General features: G+C 38.9%; 1 protein-coding gene across 1 annotated transcript; it reads right to left on the bottom strand.

The window, feature by feature from the left end:
• Window positions 1-1602: 1602 nt before the first annotated feature.
• slc12a4 (solute carrier family 12 member 4) lies at window positions 1603-13099 on the bottom strand. The gene is made up of 24 exons (XM_077713484.1): window positions 12762-13099; window positions 9389-9483; window positions 9174-9305; window positions 8212-8358; window positions 7631-7685; window positions 7405-7535; window positions 6952-7193; window positions 6649-6863; window positions 6345-6509; window positions 6084-6182; window positions 5930-5987; window positions 5668-5842; window positions 5449-5567; window positions 5024-5122; window positions 4788-4907; window positions 4596-4700; window positions 4342-4510; window positions 4080-4275; window positions 3278-3447; window positions 3068-3199; window positions 2396-2503; window positions 2144-2331; window positions 1926-2059; window positions 1603-1842 (listed from the first exon to the last, which is right to left on the bottom strand). Exons 1-24 carry the CDS (start codon window positions 12889-12891, stop codon window positions 1751-1753), a joined length of 3276 nt encoding a protein of 1091 aa, XP_077569610.1. The 5' UTR covers window positions 12892-13099; the 3' UTR covers window positions 1603-1750.
• Window positions 13100-14514: the final 1415 nt, after the last annotated feature.

The raw sequence follows: 14514 nt of genomic DNA, 5'->3' as shown, positions 1-14514 counted from the left end.
ACTTATTCCCTATCTGTATAATTTTACTTTCCAAGATTTAGTTTTTAGCCACAATAGTGTCCATGAACTAAATATAGCTAATCATTTACTGATGTAAAATACAGGTAGCATTTGTATGACTTTTCTCACCCAGAATTCAAATTTTCAGGTCATCAGGCATGACATTTTTTTGATGAAGAAATACTGCAAGATTTTGTAACTGTATAATAAAATGTTTTAAACAGTGGAACCACTTTGCAACAGACAGCTATTTCTAAATATATTTGCAGAAACCCACACTGTGCCATAGTTGAGTCATCAGTTCAAATCAGGTTGGACATCTATCGCTGTTATTGCTGGTTAGTGAAATCATGTGCTCATTTGTACACTTCTCCAAGCGTACAAATAAGATGAAGTGCATATAAATAGAGATGTCACTTTAAAAGACTGAAATTAACCTCTGAAACAACCACAAAGGGCAAAACGTACAAGACTCAAAGTGGTTTTGTAATAAAATAATTTATTGTAGGGGAATTACTTTTTGGTTGGTGAGAAACGATGCAATTTAGCACAAAAAAAGAAAAAAAAATCTACCAGAGCACTGCCATCATTAATTTAAATTATAAAATTATCTACAATTTAAGCCATTGCTTGACTGTGATACCAACCAATTTTGTTTCGTTATTTCAAAATAAAATCCTAAAACTGACTGAGCGCATTCTAATTTATTATTCTAAAGACCCCTTAACCTCCAGTAGACTCCATTTTCGACTCCTAACCTTGTACTAACATATCACAAATACCCTTAATCCCTTCCAAATAAAATGTTCTTTCATTAAGACCCAGTGCCTCCCTACATTTTTGCACACTATCTTAGAAAAAAAGTATCAGAACATGAAACATACATCAACAAAAATGTTTTTCCAAAAAAAATGACATGCAAAATCTTTTTGCTGTCAACCAGTAACAAAGGGGCTACTTAAAATGGGTCAAATAAATAAATAAATAAAGCCTGCCCCTCTAGATTTCCATTCTATCAAAATGCACCTATCAGTGTTGTGTACCCTACACCAAGGTGGGGAACTTATAATCTGGGGGGTACTATGTGAAGTTGATCTCTTTAAAAAAAAAGGAATAAAAACACCCTTGCTCTACTAAATACGCGGTTTGATAATTTTAAACATGATATCATATGATGAAAACCAATGTTCCCTCTAAGCTGCACACTTGCGGAAATTCTCGTCTTCTCTGCGCAGCAGCAATCAAATGGCGCGCAGTAAATAAAATCCAAACTTTTTTTTTTTTACCCCTTTCCCCATGATGGCGCCATTTACGCGGCAGCCAGTGGCAGTAGCTCCGTCCACTCTTATGTTTTTCGTGTTTTACAGCATGTTTTGCATGAAAAACTAGAAGGAACATTGACGTGCACCTGCTTATGGCAGGTGTGGTGATACTAATGTGCCCATAGCGAGCAATGATGATGTCCCAATGATGATGAGTGTTGCAAGATTTGCATTCAGTTGGATTTGTGAGGACATTCATTTGGAAGCAACTTGATTGAGGGAGGGGGAAAAAATATGTTTTTTTTGTCCAGCGAAGACAAAATGAAGCAAACTACCACACTGGTACTCAGCGCGCTCAGGGAGGTTGTCTTTCTACCCTGACCAACGAAAAATTAGAGGGAACATTGAGGACAACAAATTCTAATGAACTTCGAGCAGCAAAAGCCTGTAGTAAAGTTGGAATGTTGAACCTCCACAGTCCATTTTGGTCACGAATAGATAGTAATAACCTCTCGCCCGCCGCCTCGCACTAGCAAGACTCTTTCCAAACCTTCGGTCAATACCTCCAAAAACTCCATATCTGTGAGAAAGTGAAGTCAAGGGGAAGAAAAAAGCCTAAACTCTTTGGGTGAGGTATTAGTAATCATCATAATGGAAGGATACAGTTCTCGTCGCCGTCTGTGTCGCGGGGTGGTCCCGGCATGTTTAGGAGGACCAGCCGTGCATCGTGGGACCTGTTGACGATCACCTCGTTCAGCTTCACTGCCGTGTGCATCCGCCGTACATTGGACTGGTCCCTATAGGTCAAAATGTATGATGCACACATTTGAAAATTGGCTTTTGTAGCTCTCATTCAAAATATAATAAATTGAGAGACTCACGGTTTGAGACTCATAAGTTCCCTGAAGTTCTCAGGCACGTTTTTATTCCTTCTCTCAGCCTCACATTTCTCCTTGGTCCAAGTCATGTGTACATTCTCCGGCAAAGGACTGTCCATTGTGTCCTCCTCTTCGTCTGAGTACAAACTTCCCATTCGTACCAATGAGTGTTTGTCCTTGACAAGTTGGGCCTATGAGACCAAATGTAAGAATTTGAAATCGAGCCTTTTTGAGGCGGTTTACAGTGAGACTTACCTCTCTCTGCCTCTCTGCTCCGGACAGTCTCATATGCCTCAGCATCTGAGATCTTTGCTCCATCATCAATGTGCGCTCATAAGTGTACGCCGAGATGTCACTGTCATGCTAGAATACATAGGCGCATTGTTTTTGCAACAACTTACTGTATCAACAAAACATAAACTATTATGTATATTACAGTGTTAAAATGGCGACCTGGGGGCCAAATCTGGCCCGCCGCATCATTTTGTGTGGCCCGGGAAAGTAAATCATGAGTGCCGACTTTCTGTTTTAGGATCAAATTAAAATGAAGAGTATAGATGCATATTAAATTTTCCCGATTTGCCCACTTTTAAATCAATAATTGTCATTTTTTAATAATTTTTTTCTGTGTTTTTAGTTCAAAAATCATTTTGTAAAATCAAAAATATATTAAAAAAAAGCTAAAATAAACATTGTTTTAGATCTATAAAAAAATGGAATGTCCAGGGCTTTTGATCCAGTTCTTTTAATCCATTTATAAAAAAAATCGAAATATTATATCAAAAATGGTCCGGCCCACGTGAAATCAAGTTGACGTTAAAGCGGCCCGCAAACCAACCCGAGTCTGACACCCTTGATGTATACTGAAAATATCTATACAATTGTTTAGATCTTATGGCTACCCGCGTGAAATCAATCATATCTTACCATCTCCACCACTTCAACTTCAGCCTCAATCCTCAACTGGTAAAGAAAGGTTGCCAGATCTTTTTTCATCTGGATGCTGTTGTCGTCCATCTGAGCTACAGTGAATATACGCATTTTGCATTTTCTCCACACCTAAACAAAACAAAGCTCCAACTTGTCCACCACATTTTTAATTAAATAGAATCAAGTATATGAATTCAATTTCTGTACTTTGTGTTGCTTGAGCAGGAAAGGCAGCAGCATCAGCATTCCTCCGTCATGGACGATCCACCACACGTCAATACTGCCGTCGGTGTAGCGCTCGTGGTTGCTCGGGTAGAACGACACATTTTTGGGCACCATTAGAGCCAGGTGGGCCGCAGTGGTGCAACGGACTGTGTCTGCCGGGGATGGAGATGAGAACATGAAAGCCATTTAGGGATCAGTGAATCATGATACAAGGATGCATTGAGTCATGATGTTCTAATATACAATATGTCAGGCGGCAATGATACCGGGACGTTCCAAATTGAAGTGGAACCTCATTTATTTTGATGTGGCCTTTTAAAAGTTGAATTGAACAGATTGCAAGGTCAAAATATAAAAACCAGCAAGGTAAACATGGTCTTCTTGTTTCAGAAATTATTAAAAAAATATCCAAGGTGATCTACCTGCATTACTGAACAAACCAAATAGTTCTTATTTTAGTTTTTTAAAGCATTGCAAACTGTTGAGCACTGAAATAAAACTTTAATGTAATCACCAGACCATTAAAAGCACTTACATTTTTCCATATCATATCATGTTGGGTGGTTTATTTCTTCAATGGGAAGAGACTGCGCTTTTTCCTCATTAAACATTCAAATATAGAATTAGAGAAATTTTGAGAAGAGGCGACAAATATGATGATAGAAAGGTTTTTGGTTCTGACAAATGTAAGAAGACCATTATCGATAAAGCTTTAAAAAAGTCATTCATAGCCAATGAAAATCTAAGGATAAATAGAATTTCTCGGAATAAAAATGTGGCTTACTGATAAAGGTCTTCCAAGCTCGAGGATCCTCTGATTGCCTCCATCCATACGGCCACCCCATCATCACCGTATTGTGCTTCATGCCCCCGAGACCACAGGACTGGATGAGATGTACTATGCCCTCTCGAACCTTTGTTGCCACGACCACCTGACAAAATCCTTTGACTTTCTCGATGTCCATCATGTTCTTGATGGTCTGTCCAGATAAATCTATGAATCAACACAATTCATAGGCATGCCAAAATACCTTCATTTGCAGTACCTGTTCTGCTGCTTGCAGTTCTCCATAACTTTCCAGGAAATTTCCCTGGATGACAGATCCTACTATAGTCAGACCCTTCCCTGCCTTTAACTGTGAGGCAAAAGTCAGGAGTCGAGGATATTTAACGTGGAGGTCCTCATCCAGCTTTGACAGTACCAACAGCTGAGGCCTGTTGGTCAAAGTCAAGATATCAAGATACTACAAGACATCATTTAATTTCAGGCTACATTTTTTCTAACCAAGCATAACTCTACCTCCAGTTCTTTGTGTGTGGGGGTCCAACTTCTAGCCTCAACAGAGCATAGCGTGCAGCACTCAGGGATAGTCCTCTGATGCCATCCCCCCACTCCTTTTCAGCTCTGTATTTGTATTAAAAGGAGAAGATACAGGCTTCTAAAATAGCAACATTCAGGAGGATCCAAACTGCATACAAGCAATGGACGTACCCTTGATACTCTATGTACTTGTAGATCATCCCAGCAATGCCCATGGCTACGATAGCATAATACCAAGAGGAGATGAACATCAGGGCCAAGCACATGCTCATTCCCAGAAAGGATAGAGTCCTTTGGGCAAAAGACGTACAATGCATTGCATGTTTTGGACCCAAACGTACTTAATAATGATAAAATCCCCTCTCTGTGTTGAAAAAATATATAAACATAGGTATTCTTTTTCTTACCAGTGGTAATATCTGAACCTCGGCCTCCAGTTTGGGGTGCGCAACAGAGTTTGGACGGCACATGCAAGGTTAACAAAGAGATAACACATCAGGAAAAACCTATAGGAAAAACAAAACAAACAATAACAATCAGAGAACAGATCTCCTATAAAAATAATTAGACAAACTGAATGTTAATTGCACTCATCAGTGTTTCTGTCTGGTATTGTTGGCAGATTGAGTATGTTGACCCACTTGGCCCAACAAATGGAAAGATTGCGAAGAAAAAACCTTATGACATGCAAGTTGGCATGCAAGTTCGCATCAACATTATAATTAAGTGGTGCATTGTCAATGTATATATCCTATGCTGATATAAAATACATTGTTTCATTGTTCTAATAGATTGAATTTGCACAAGCATACATCTGTCCTAGTCATCTTACATAGAAAGAATAGGTGCCACCATATCCAATGAGGCAATCAGGATACCAAGCTCAGCTATGAGGACAGTCAGCAACAGGGCCCATGTTGGTTCACCATTGAGCTTCCCATGACCGAACACCTAAAACCAAGCAAATGATGGGCTAAACAAAAGTCTGAAGTGTTTTAGTGTCTTGCACTTCTCGTAAGAATTGTATAATCCGTCATTTGAAATGTCTCACTCTGAGGAAAGGGATGATATTGTCCTTTGCGATGGCTTGTAGAAGTCTGGGAGCTCCAGTGAGGGTCTGGAGACCAGCACCCACAGTGGAGAAAAAGGAACCGATGACAATGACCCAAGGGGAAGGCCAAGACAGAGTTCCCACCACCAAGTTGTTCCTAACCGCATCCCCAAACCTGAAAGTGCAGAGTGGATGAGTTTCAAAGAGAACATCAGTTTAATCATTTCAAAATATTTTTCCATAAGAATGAAAGTGCACCTACTTGTCTCTCAGGACCACCCCTTCGACACAAGCCCCAAAGAGGATAACAGAACTCAGATCTTATAACCAAAAGTTAAGGTACATTAGGTTAAGAGAAGGTTTGTACTCAGGCATGATAATTTAATTGATATGGCCACCCAAAAAAATAAGGATACAGACAAGAGTCGTGGTGGTAATAGCTAAAATGGTTCCAATAGGGATGGACTTTTGAGCATCCCGGAGATCTCCAGATCTATTGGAGCCTGCCATGATACCTTCAAAACAATACAAAGTCAATGCAATGGGTTATATCGAATTTATGATGATGACAACACGATGGAAGTGGCAAGTCTAGTCATTGAAATTTTTATCACACAATGTTCTCTTTCAGACTTGATTAGATATCAGTTTGCACACAGTTTGTGTTGTTGTCTTACCAGTGGCAGACGGAAAGAAGATGCCCACTAGTAGAGTGAAGGATGTGGCGATGTCTGCAGACACATACATGCCAAAGTTTTCCACGGTGTTGTGGGTGTCCACTGAGGCGAGCCCTTCTTTTTCCAGGATCTCCCCTTTTTGGAGGTAGTCACCCCACATGTTGTCTGATCGAAACATAAGAGGCGAGGCAACGTATATTTTATTTTCACGATTCTTTGAAGGAATACTGGTTGAGAATGTTTCATAGTTTAGACATTTTTAAATTAATTTAGGTTTTTAAACTTCTGGACCACAAAAACATACCTCGAAATATTCCACTAGCCAGTCCAGGAATACCCTGAATCTCGGTGACATTATTCTGCATGAAGTAGTCGTCACACTGTGCGCTGGTCAAGTTCCCCGGAATGCAGAACATTTCCGAAAGTTGACTGGGTCCTGTGACGTTACCATTGGTGACAATCTTTGCACAAACATCGAAACGTTCTCGAACCAATGTCCTGTTGCCAAGCATGCAGATCCTAATGAAATAAAAGAAATATCAGGTAACCAAAACATTGAAATCATTACAATACACTAGAAGATATTATTTCTTAAACAGAAGCATACGGGAACTCTGGTGGATGAGAGACAGACTTGATTGCGCCGGCATAGATGGACACGATTGAGATAATGACGCAGGCGAGGAATAGAGAAGCCAACTTGTTGACATATTTGACACCAACGAAAACCACCACGGCCATGAGACTTAGGCAGATGCTTCCGTAGACGCGCATGTTGTTCAGCACTGCGCTGTCAGTGCCATGGTGGTCTGCGGCATAAAAGATGGCCGCCTGTGGCACCAAGTATTTCTGAAGGGGGAAAAAAAGTTGTTTTTCTTTCCATTCAAATACATGTATTTGAGTACTTTGAATTGAATTGAATGCTTTTATAGTCATTACAGAAGTAAAATGAGATTTAAAGCTTTCACCACATAGTGCATAAATAACAACAACTAACAGACACATAAATAATAAATAAAAATACATAAACATATAGTTGTTTCAAGTGCTCAAAACTCACCAGAAATATTTCAATGGCTCCAAGGATGTACATTGCAGAAGCAAAAGTTGTGCCAAGGTAGAAGCAGAGGCCTACAGCTCCTCCAAATTCAGGTCCAAGGGAACGCGAGATCATGAAGTAGGCCCCGCCAGCTATAAAAAGATAATACTTTTCACTTTCTAATACTTCAGAATACAGTTTTACGCAAGAATATTAAACTATCTGGGTCCACACTGATTCACCTTACCTGGAACAACACCATTTGTTGCAATGGCGCTCATCGATATGGCAGTGAGCATGGTCTGTGGAAGAAAGGGATGTCAGTAAAAAATAAAAATACAATAATGGGCACAAACGTAGGGCACATCTGCATGGCATGCTAGCATCTAACCATCAGAGTGACACATTGTTTTCCAACTGAATGAGCTTAATCCCACTTTAAATAATCAATATACTAATGGTGTGTCCTGGAAATACATACTACTACAACACTGATTATGTAAGGCAGTTGTACAGTAGGTAATGGAGACCCTGTCCCAAAAGCCAACATAGTATTGTTTTTTCTAAACTTCATAACTTAACATGTTGCTAAAGAAATACCTCTCAAACAGATTAAAATTATAAAAGTGTCCTTTTAAAAAATGTGAATGGTATTAGTCTGCTGTACCTAATTTTCTGGCCTGTTAATAGATACTATGTATTGACTCATACTCAGCAGGCACATGGTCATGACCCACATCACCCATTAAATCTACCCGGTATATTAGCCTAGTTTGTGTATGTCTGTATGACTGCTTGTACTTGGGAGTGTGTGAGGTGCCTACTTACACATGTGCAGCACATGATGACAATTAGCAGGGACTGCATGATGCCAGCCACCCCGACAATCCACGTTAGCCGCAGGAAGAGGATGACCCCAAAAATGTTCTGCAAGCATGGCAAGTAGACGCCCATCAGAGTGCCCATGTCAGGAGACTAGGGGAAGCAGAGAGAGAGAGATGGGAATGATTATTGAGCAATTCAGGAAACAGCAGTAATGATGGTCAGAATTGATCGGTGTACTCTTTAAAAGGTCACAGCAGCATGTTTCAGCCTTTGCGTGACTAATTGAACCTGTACATTCATCCGTTTCTTTCTGAGAATTGGTCGTATTAGACTCAAAGGTGAGCTTCAGACAATTTTTGGGGTTTAAAAAAATATTTTATTGAATTTAGAGCAAGGATGTCAGATGGGTGGGTTCGCGGGCCGCTTTAATGTCAACTTGATTTCACGTGGGCCGGACCATTTTATATATAATATTTAGATATTTTTTTTAATAAATGGATTAAAAGAACTGGATTAATAGCCCTGAATATTCAGTTTTATACAGATCTAAAACAATACTTATTTTAGATTTTATGAAATTATTTTTGAACTAAAATCACAGAAAAGAATTGATTAAAAAATTATGATTATTGATTTAAAAGAGGGAAAATCAAGGAATTTAATATACATCTATACTCTTCATTTTAATTTGATTCTAAAACAGAAAGTCAGCACTCATGATTTACTTTCCCGGGCCACACAAAATGATATGGGGGGACATATTTGGCCCCCGGTCCACCACTTTGACACCTGTGATCTAGAGGCTCACAATTTGGAACATGAATGAATGGGGAAAAATGTTTAGAACTCTAAATAAATTGGTCTTGGATTGCATTATCTCCTATATGTGAGGCAACATTTTTTTATATAAAACTTGGCTGAGAAAGCTCTACAAATGTAAGATAATTTTGCAGCGTTGCACTGACCTTGGGAGTGTTTCTCCGCGACGACACTGCGCTCTCCTCCTCTTCATGCTCCTTCGCTCCCTGGGTGATATTTGTGTAGCTGACCAAGCGACTGAGCAGAGATGACACCTTGGGTCGAATATCCAACTCTTCCTGGAATGAAGGTGGGCAAAAGTTAAACAAAAATCATTGTTGTCATTTGAATTTGGACAAAAAGAAGGAGAAAAAAACAATACCTCAAACAAGGCCAGGTTTCTGTCATAAAAGTCATTATTTTTCTTCTCCTCAGGACTGTTGAGGAATGGCAGGTCTTCTTTGTGGTTGCCATGTCCTGGAAAGTTAGTAAATTCAAGCATGTGCTCATTATTTTTCCTTTACCATCAGAACTTTGCAAGAAAACGGCAATTTTTGTTTCAGATAGAAACTTATTTACGTCATGCATGTTGTGTTTTTATTTAATTTGTGAAGATTACAATTTCAGAGCAATGTAAATTTCAAAATAACCTTTCCCAGAAATTAAAATAAATTATGTAAAACTGTTTTTAATTTCACTTGTGCTCATTGGTTTTATTTTTTTATTTTATTCAATATGATTCAAACACGCATAACCTTATATATGGACAATTTAGATTAAATTCTTTAATTAACCTCAAACCTCCACACAGGTAGGCGGGCCTAAACTGAGTTCCAAAACTTTGAGACCGACATAACTAACCATCAGAAAACCTTATTGCCTGTTTTGCAATGTATACATGCATTTATATGAACCGAAAATGGAAACTTGCTTCAGCATTGGAAAAAATGTACATATTTACAAAAATAATCTCCTGCAGCAACAGTGGTTAATAATAGGTATATATCTGGTTCTCACTCACCTGTGCCTAGAGCGGCACTGTTGCTGCAGCTGGTGTCACTGAAGCTCAGCATAGTTATGAGCGTTGTTTTGCACCCTGCACTCACATCAACTACTATCCAGGACACCCGCTCACCCTGGGTCAACACCCACTGCGGGGCCTGATCCATCTCATGAAAATCCTCAATAATGTTAGCACAGAGCCATTTGTAATTTGACATCATGTAATGGTGTTTCAGTGAGTTACCTCATAGAGGAATAAACTAGCATAGGCTAGATAGGATTTTTTTTTTTTATCACCATCAAAATGCTTTAGACATGAGTTGGACTAAGTATACTACATAGTAGAGAATAAATAATTACACAACACTGTCCTCTAACGTCCATCTATGTGATTGCATTGAAAAGCTAATTCATGTTATTTTTCCCACTGGAATGAAATGAATCAAAAAATAAGACATACATTGATGGATTTGATTTCTTTTTTTGTGCTATTTTTCCCAATTTTTATGCAATACTCGGCACTTTGTCAATGGTTTCGATGTCAATCAGCTCCTTATTGCAAAATCCTATTATCTACTAAACTTCCCCTATAATGATTGAATTAAAGGTTTAACACTGAGAGGCAGATTAGCTGACTCTACTTCCTATTCATTTCCTACTCAGCTGCACAAATGCTTGAACATTTCTTCCACTTATCAACTTATAAACTGAATCGAACTATTTACAATGAATATGCAAAAAAAAAATCTAACTTGTAATGCAAGATTGTAAAAATGTTACTTAAATACAACCTGGAACGATAATAAAACTTTATATGATAAAGGTACTTTGACCCCAGATTGTTGTTTTCTATCTCGGTGCAGTTCATATTTTAATGTCGATTGTGTGTCTGCAAATCGCTTTAAAACTATTTTGTTATTCAGGTTATGTAAAAAAATAGATAATCTGGATTACTGGTGTACTACGAACCAGTCACATGCTTTCATTTGTTATGCTATTTTGGGGTACCATACATAACTGTGACAATGGATGTCATCACCAAATGACATTGATGTACACTACTGGGCAATAATGTTAGCCATTTTTCCCATTCTCTTCGCTATACGTTTCATTACCTGTTTAATGTTTGTTATCATATTGTCCTTCATAGCTCACTGGTGTCCTTAGGTATATATCACAAAAAAAAAGTCAAATTTAAACCATTTGGGGATGCCGACAGTGTCAGTCACAACGTGCAACTGCAATCATCCGCCCAATATGGAAAATGCATGGGAGTGCTTTTCTTGCTTTGCCACAATGACCACACTGTTATAACAGCAGCCTGTTTTGGGGCCTGACAGGCCCGTGTTCATAAACTACATATGACGTTCAAGTGTGTTATTTCCTCCAGCTCACTACTCTTTAAATAAAATCCATCTTTCATTGTGTTTTTCCTTATTTGGCTCAAATTCTCGAACGCCTACAACGAAAATGCCAATAACATTGACATTCCTACCCCAAGCATTTTTGAGAATGTAAGAAAACAAAGACAATTTGCATTGCACAGTCCTCAAAAGACGGTCCTTAGACACAGCTTCATTGTTGACGTTGTAGTAGATTGCCAGAGTTATATCGCAAAGTGTTTACATAACCTTATTATAGCATGCGCCTGTTCTCCTCATTCACCAGTCTCACTTCCTTTTTTAACAGCATGTTGTCATCCTCGCAGCTGCCTACAAACTGGGATGTCATTGCACTGGGAAGCTCAAGACACAAAAATGTGAAGATCACCTAACAGGATCAGTGACTATAGAAGCTTTGTGTAAAATGTTGCATTTTGAGTGCAAGTTAATGGTCCTTAAATGTATTTTTTTTAACTCGTAAGGACACAAAGCCAGATCAATTCAAACAATAATATGCTCAACAATCCCTAAAACTATTTTACGAGTAGCATGAGGTCGAGAATCCTTTCTAACATATGATCCAATCAGACTCATATTAGGACAAATTATCAATATTTGTGGATCCTGGTTCAATAGGTTACGTGACAAATATTCCTCAAATTGGTCGCAAATTACTTGAGTTTAAATGACTTACTAATTATTTCCAAACAAGCCTCGAAGCTTTTAAACAAGTTTATTTATTTTGGCTTGAATGATCTAGTTTTGTAAACAAACCACCCTTTTGACTATGTCTTTACTCTATCACAGTGTATACACTAGTTTCAACTAAAACAGTCATTGTGTGGGTTGAAGCCAAATGCAGCCTCTGGTTCTGTCTGACTCAGTCAAAAACCACACCCAATGAGTCTTTTATTCTATAAGATATTCTCTTCTTCTTTTTTTGAGTCCATGTTGGACAAATCTCACATAACCATGCTCCTTTTTGTTGCTCCCGCTCTGGGATTCTCCTCCCTTTTTCTTGTGTGAACAGGGTGGAAACAAGTGGATGACAAGCTGAGGCAGAATTCTGGCAAAAACAAATCTTTCTATGGAAGTCAAACAACAGCACCGTCTTGTTTTATTAGGCGCCTCTCAGGGGCCTTTAGGGTTAGGGTGCCATCAATACTGCATACCCTCTTTGTGTTGATCCCAACTGTCTCAAGACTTAGTAGACTTTTGAAAATTATAAAAGATATTTGAAGAAATGAGCTAAAAAAAAAAATGGTTCCTGACCATTCCACCCAAACAGCTGTTTAAAAGTTGGCTCTGCCATGCCGCTAGAATTTCTCCCATCCTTATTGATTCAAACTTTGAAGAAGTTGTTAAACTTACCATCAGAGCTGACAGTGTCCTGATTATCCTGCATCCCACCATCCCGGTGATCCACAGCATTGATCCCCTCCAAACTGTCATATCCAGACTGTGCTCGATCCCTCACCGGTACCACTGTAAAGTGAGGCATGTTTTCATCCCCAACTCCAGCAGGGCATAGCAAGTTAGCAGTTAGCTCCTCTTCCCATTAATGGCAAATACATTCCACTACTCTGTGCTCACTTCCTCCTGACACAGTATGCTTGAGCTGCCCGCCCACAAGCCAGCCCCCCTCCTGATCTGTTTTTTTGTGAGAGAGAAGAGGGTGAGGCCATGTTGAGGTCTTGGAAAGACACTTACCAAAAGCTGTCCCCCATCCCCCACACTTCTACGTCTATGAAAAAGGAGTCTCCAGAGTGGGTTGGTTTGTACGAAGTCGTCATCCTCCTCTTGCAAAGTTTAGGGTGACCTCGGGTTAGTTTGTGTGCACATCCTGATTTCAGCCAACAGAGTAAACGTTGTGTGCTCAAGGTCCAGACAGCCCCTGCTCTGTGGACCCTTTGACTTCTACGTGGCAGTCTGGAAAATCTGTGATCACTAGGAATCATTGAAGATTATGTTTGAACACATCGCCAGAACAATCCTAAAGCCATAAAAGGAACAGAAGAAGATTTGGAAGATTAGTGATGAAGTCCCTCATTGAGTTTTTGGATGGTACTTTATGAACTACCATATTTTTTGGATGATAAGTCGTACTCGCTAAAGAATGCCCAATGAAAGAGAAAACACGTTTTTTAAATGTATATCAGAAACCAAGAACAAACATACATTAAAGTGTAATAGCAAAAAAGGGAACAACAGACAAAACAGGCAATGTAACATATTGACAGTTTTTGGATGACTATGCGTAAAAAACACAACATAACAAGCTGTTTGTTGGCTGTTAGAGTGGAAAACATACATCAGTCACAGGCCCAGGCAAACGACGAAAAATATTGCGACTTATAGTCCGTAAAATGCTTTTTTTTTTAATGGATGGAACATATATGATTGTGGCCCTCAGAGGAAAAAGTGTAGGCAGTTGTGGTTTACGGTTTACAGTAGGCATTGGCACACATTCAATAGATAACAGATTCATATCAACATTTGCAAAAGGGTTGAAGTGTGTCACTTAAGCCATGTAGTGTAAAGCCACTTTGCTTTGCTAAGAGAGCCTCTTCACTTATCGTCTAATTGACAGATTGGAAGATATGAGACACCTTTTTGTTTAACACATTGCCACAAAGTATCCATTATTCAGAAAATTCTGAATCTGGCTTGACATGTGTCAACACAGCAGAATAGGAGACCTTGATTGTGTAATGTAAACAATTTCACACTTGACCCTCCATTCCACCAGTCACTATTTATATATAGGCAATAGTATTTCATTGTGGATTCATTTTTTTCACCACTGTTTGCGACCCTTGTGAGGATAAGCGATGTGGACAATGAATGAATAGTTAATTTGCTGGAAATTGTCAGATATTTCTCATAAGGTCTAAAAAATGGGTATTTATACAGATTGATATATTTTTAATCGTGTCATATTTGCAGAGCTGCTTTAATTTGGACTTCTGACTTGTAACAAAAGTTTCCAACCTCTAGATGTCACCATTGAATTGTTGCATGTATCTGATGCCAGATTTTCATCTTAATTTTGAACACTAGAGAGCAGTATACTGCTCTGTAAGATTGCAGCCACATTTATACAAGGTTCATCTAAAATTTAATA

This window comes from Stigmatopora nigra, chromosome 3 (assembly GCF_051989575.1).
Source record: "Stigmatopora nigra isolate UIUO_SnigA chromosome 3, RoL_Snig_1.1, whole genome shotgun sequence".
NCBI lineage: Eukaryota > Metazoa > Chordata > Actinopteri > Syngnathiformes > Syngnathidae > Stigmatopora > Stigmatopora nigra.
This window is presented reverse-complemented; position numbering and strand designations above follow the sequence as displayed.

Coding starts and splice junctions, on each gene's coding strand:
- slc12a4 (XM_077713484.1), bottom strand. CDS start 12,891: ATGCCTCACTTTACAGTGGTACCGGTGAGGGATCGAGCACAGTCTGGA. Junction 4,908..5,023: donor AGGTTCAGATATTACCACTG/GTAAGAAAAAGA, acceptor TTTTGCCCAAAG/GACTCTATCCTTTCTGGGAA. Junction 4,511..4,595: donor CCACACACAAAGAACTGGAG/GTAGAGTTATGC, acceptor TTTGACCAACAG/GCCTCAGCTGTTGGTACTGT.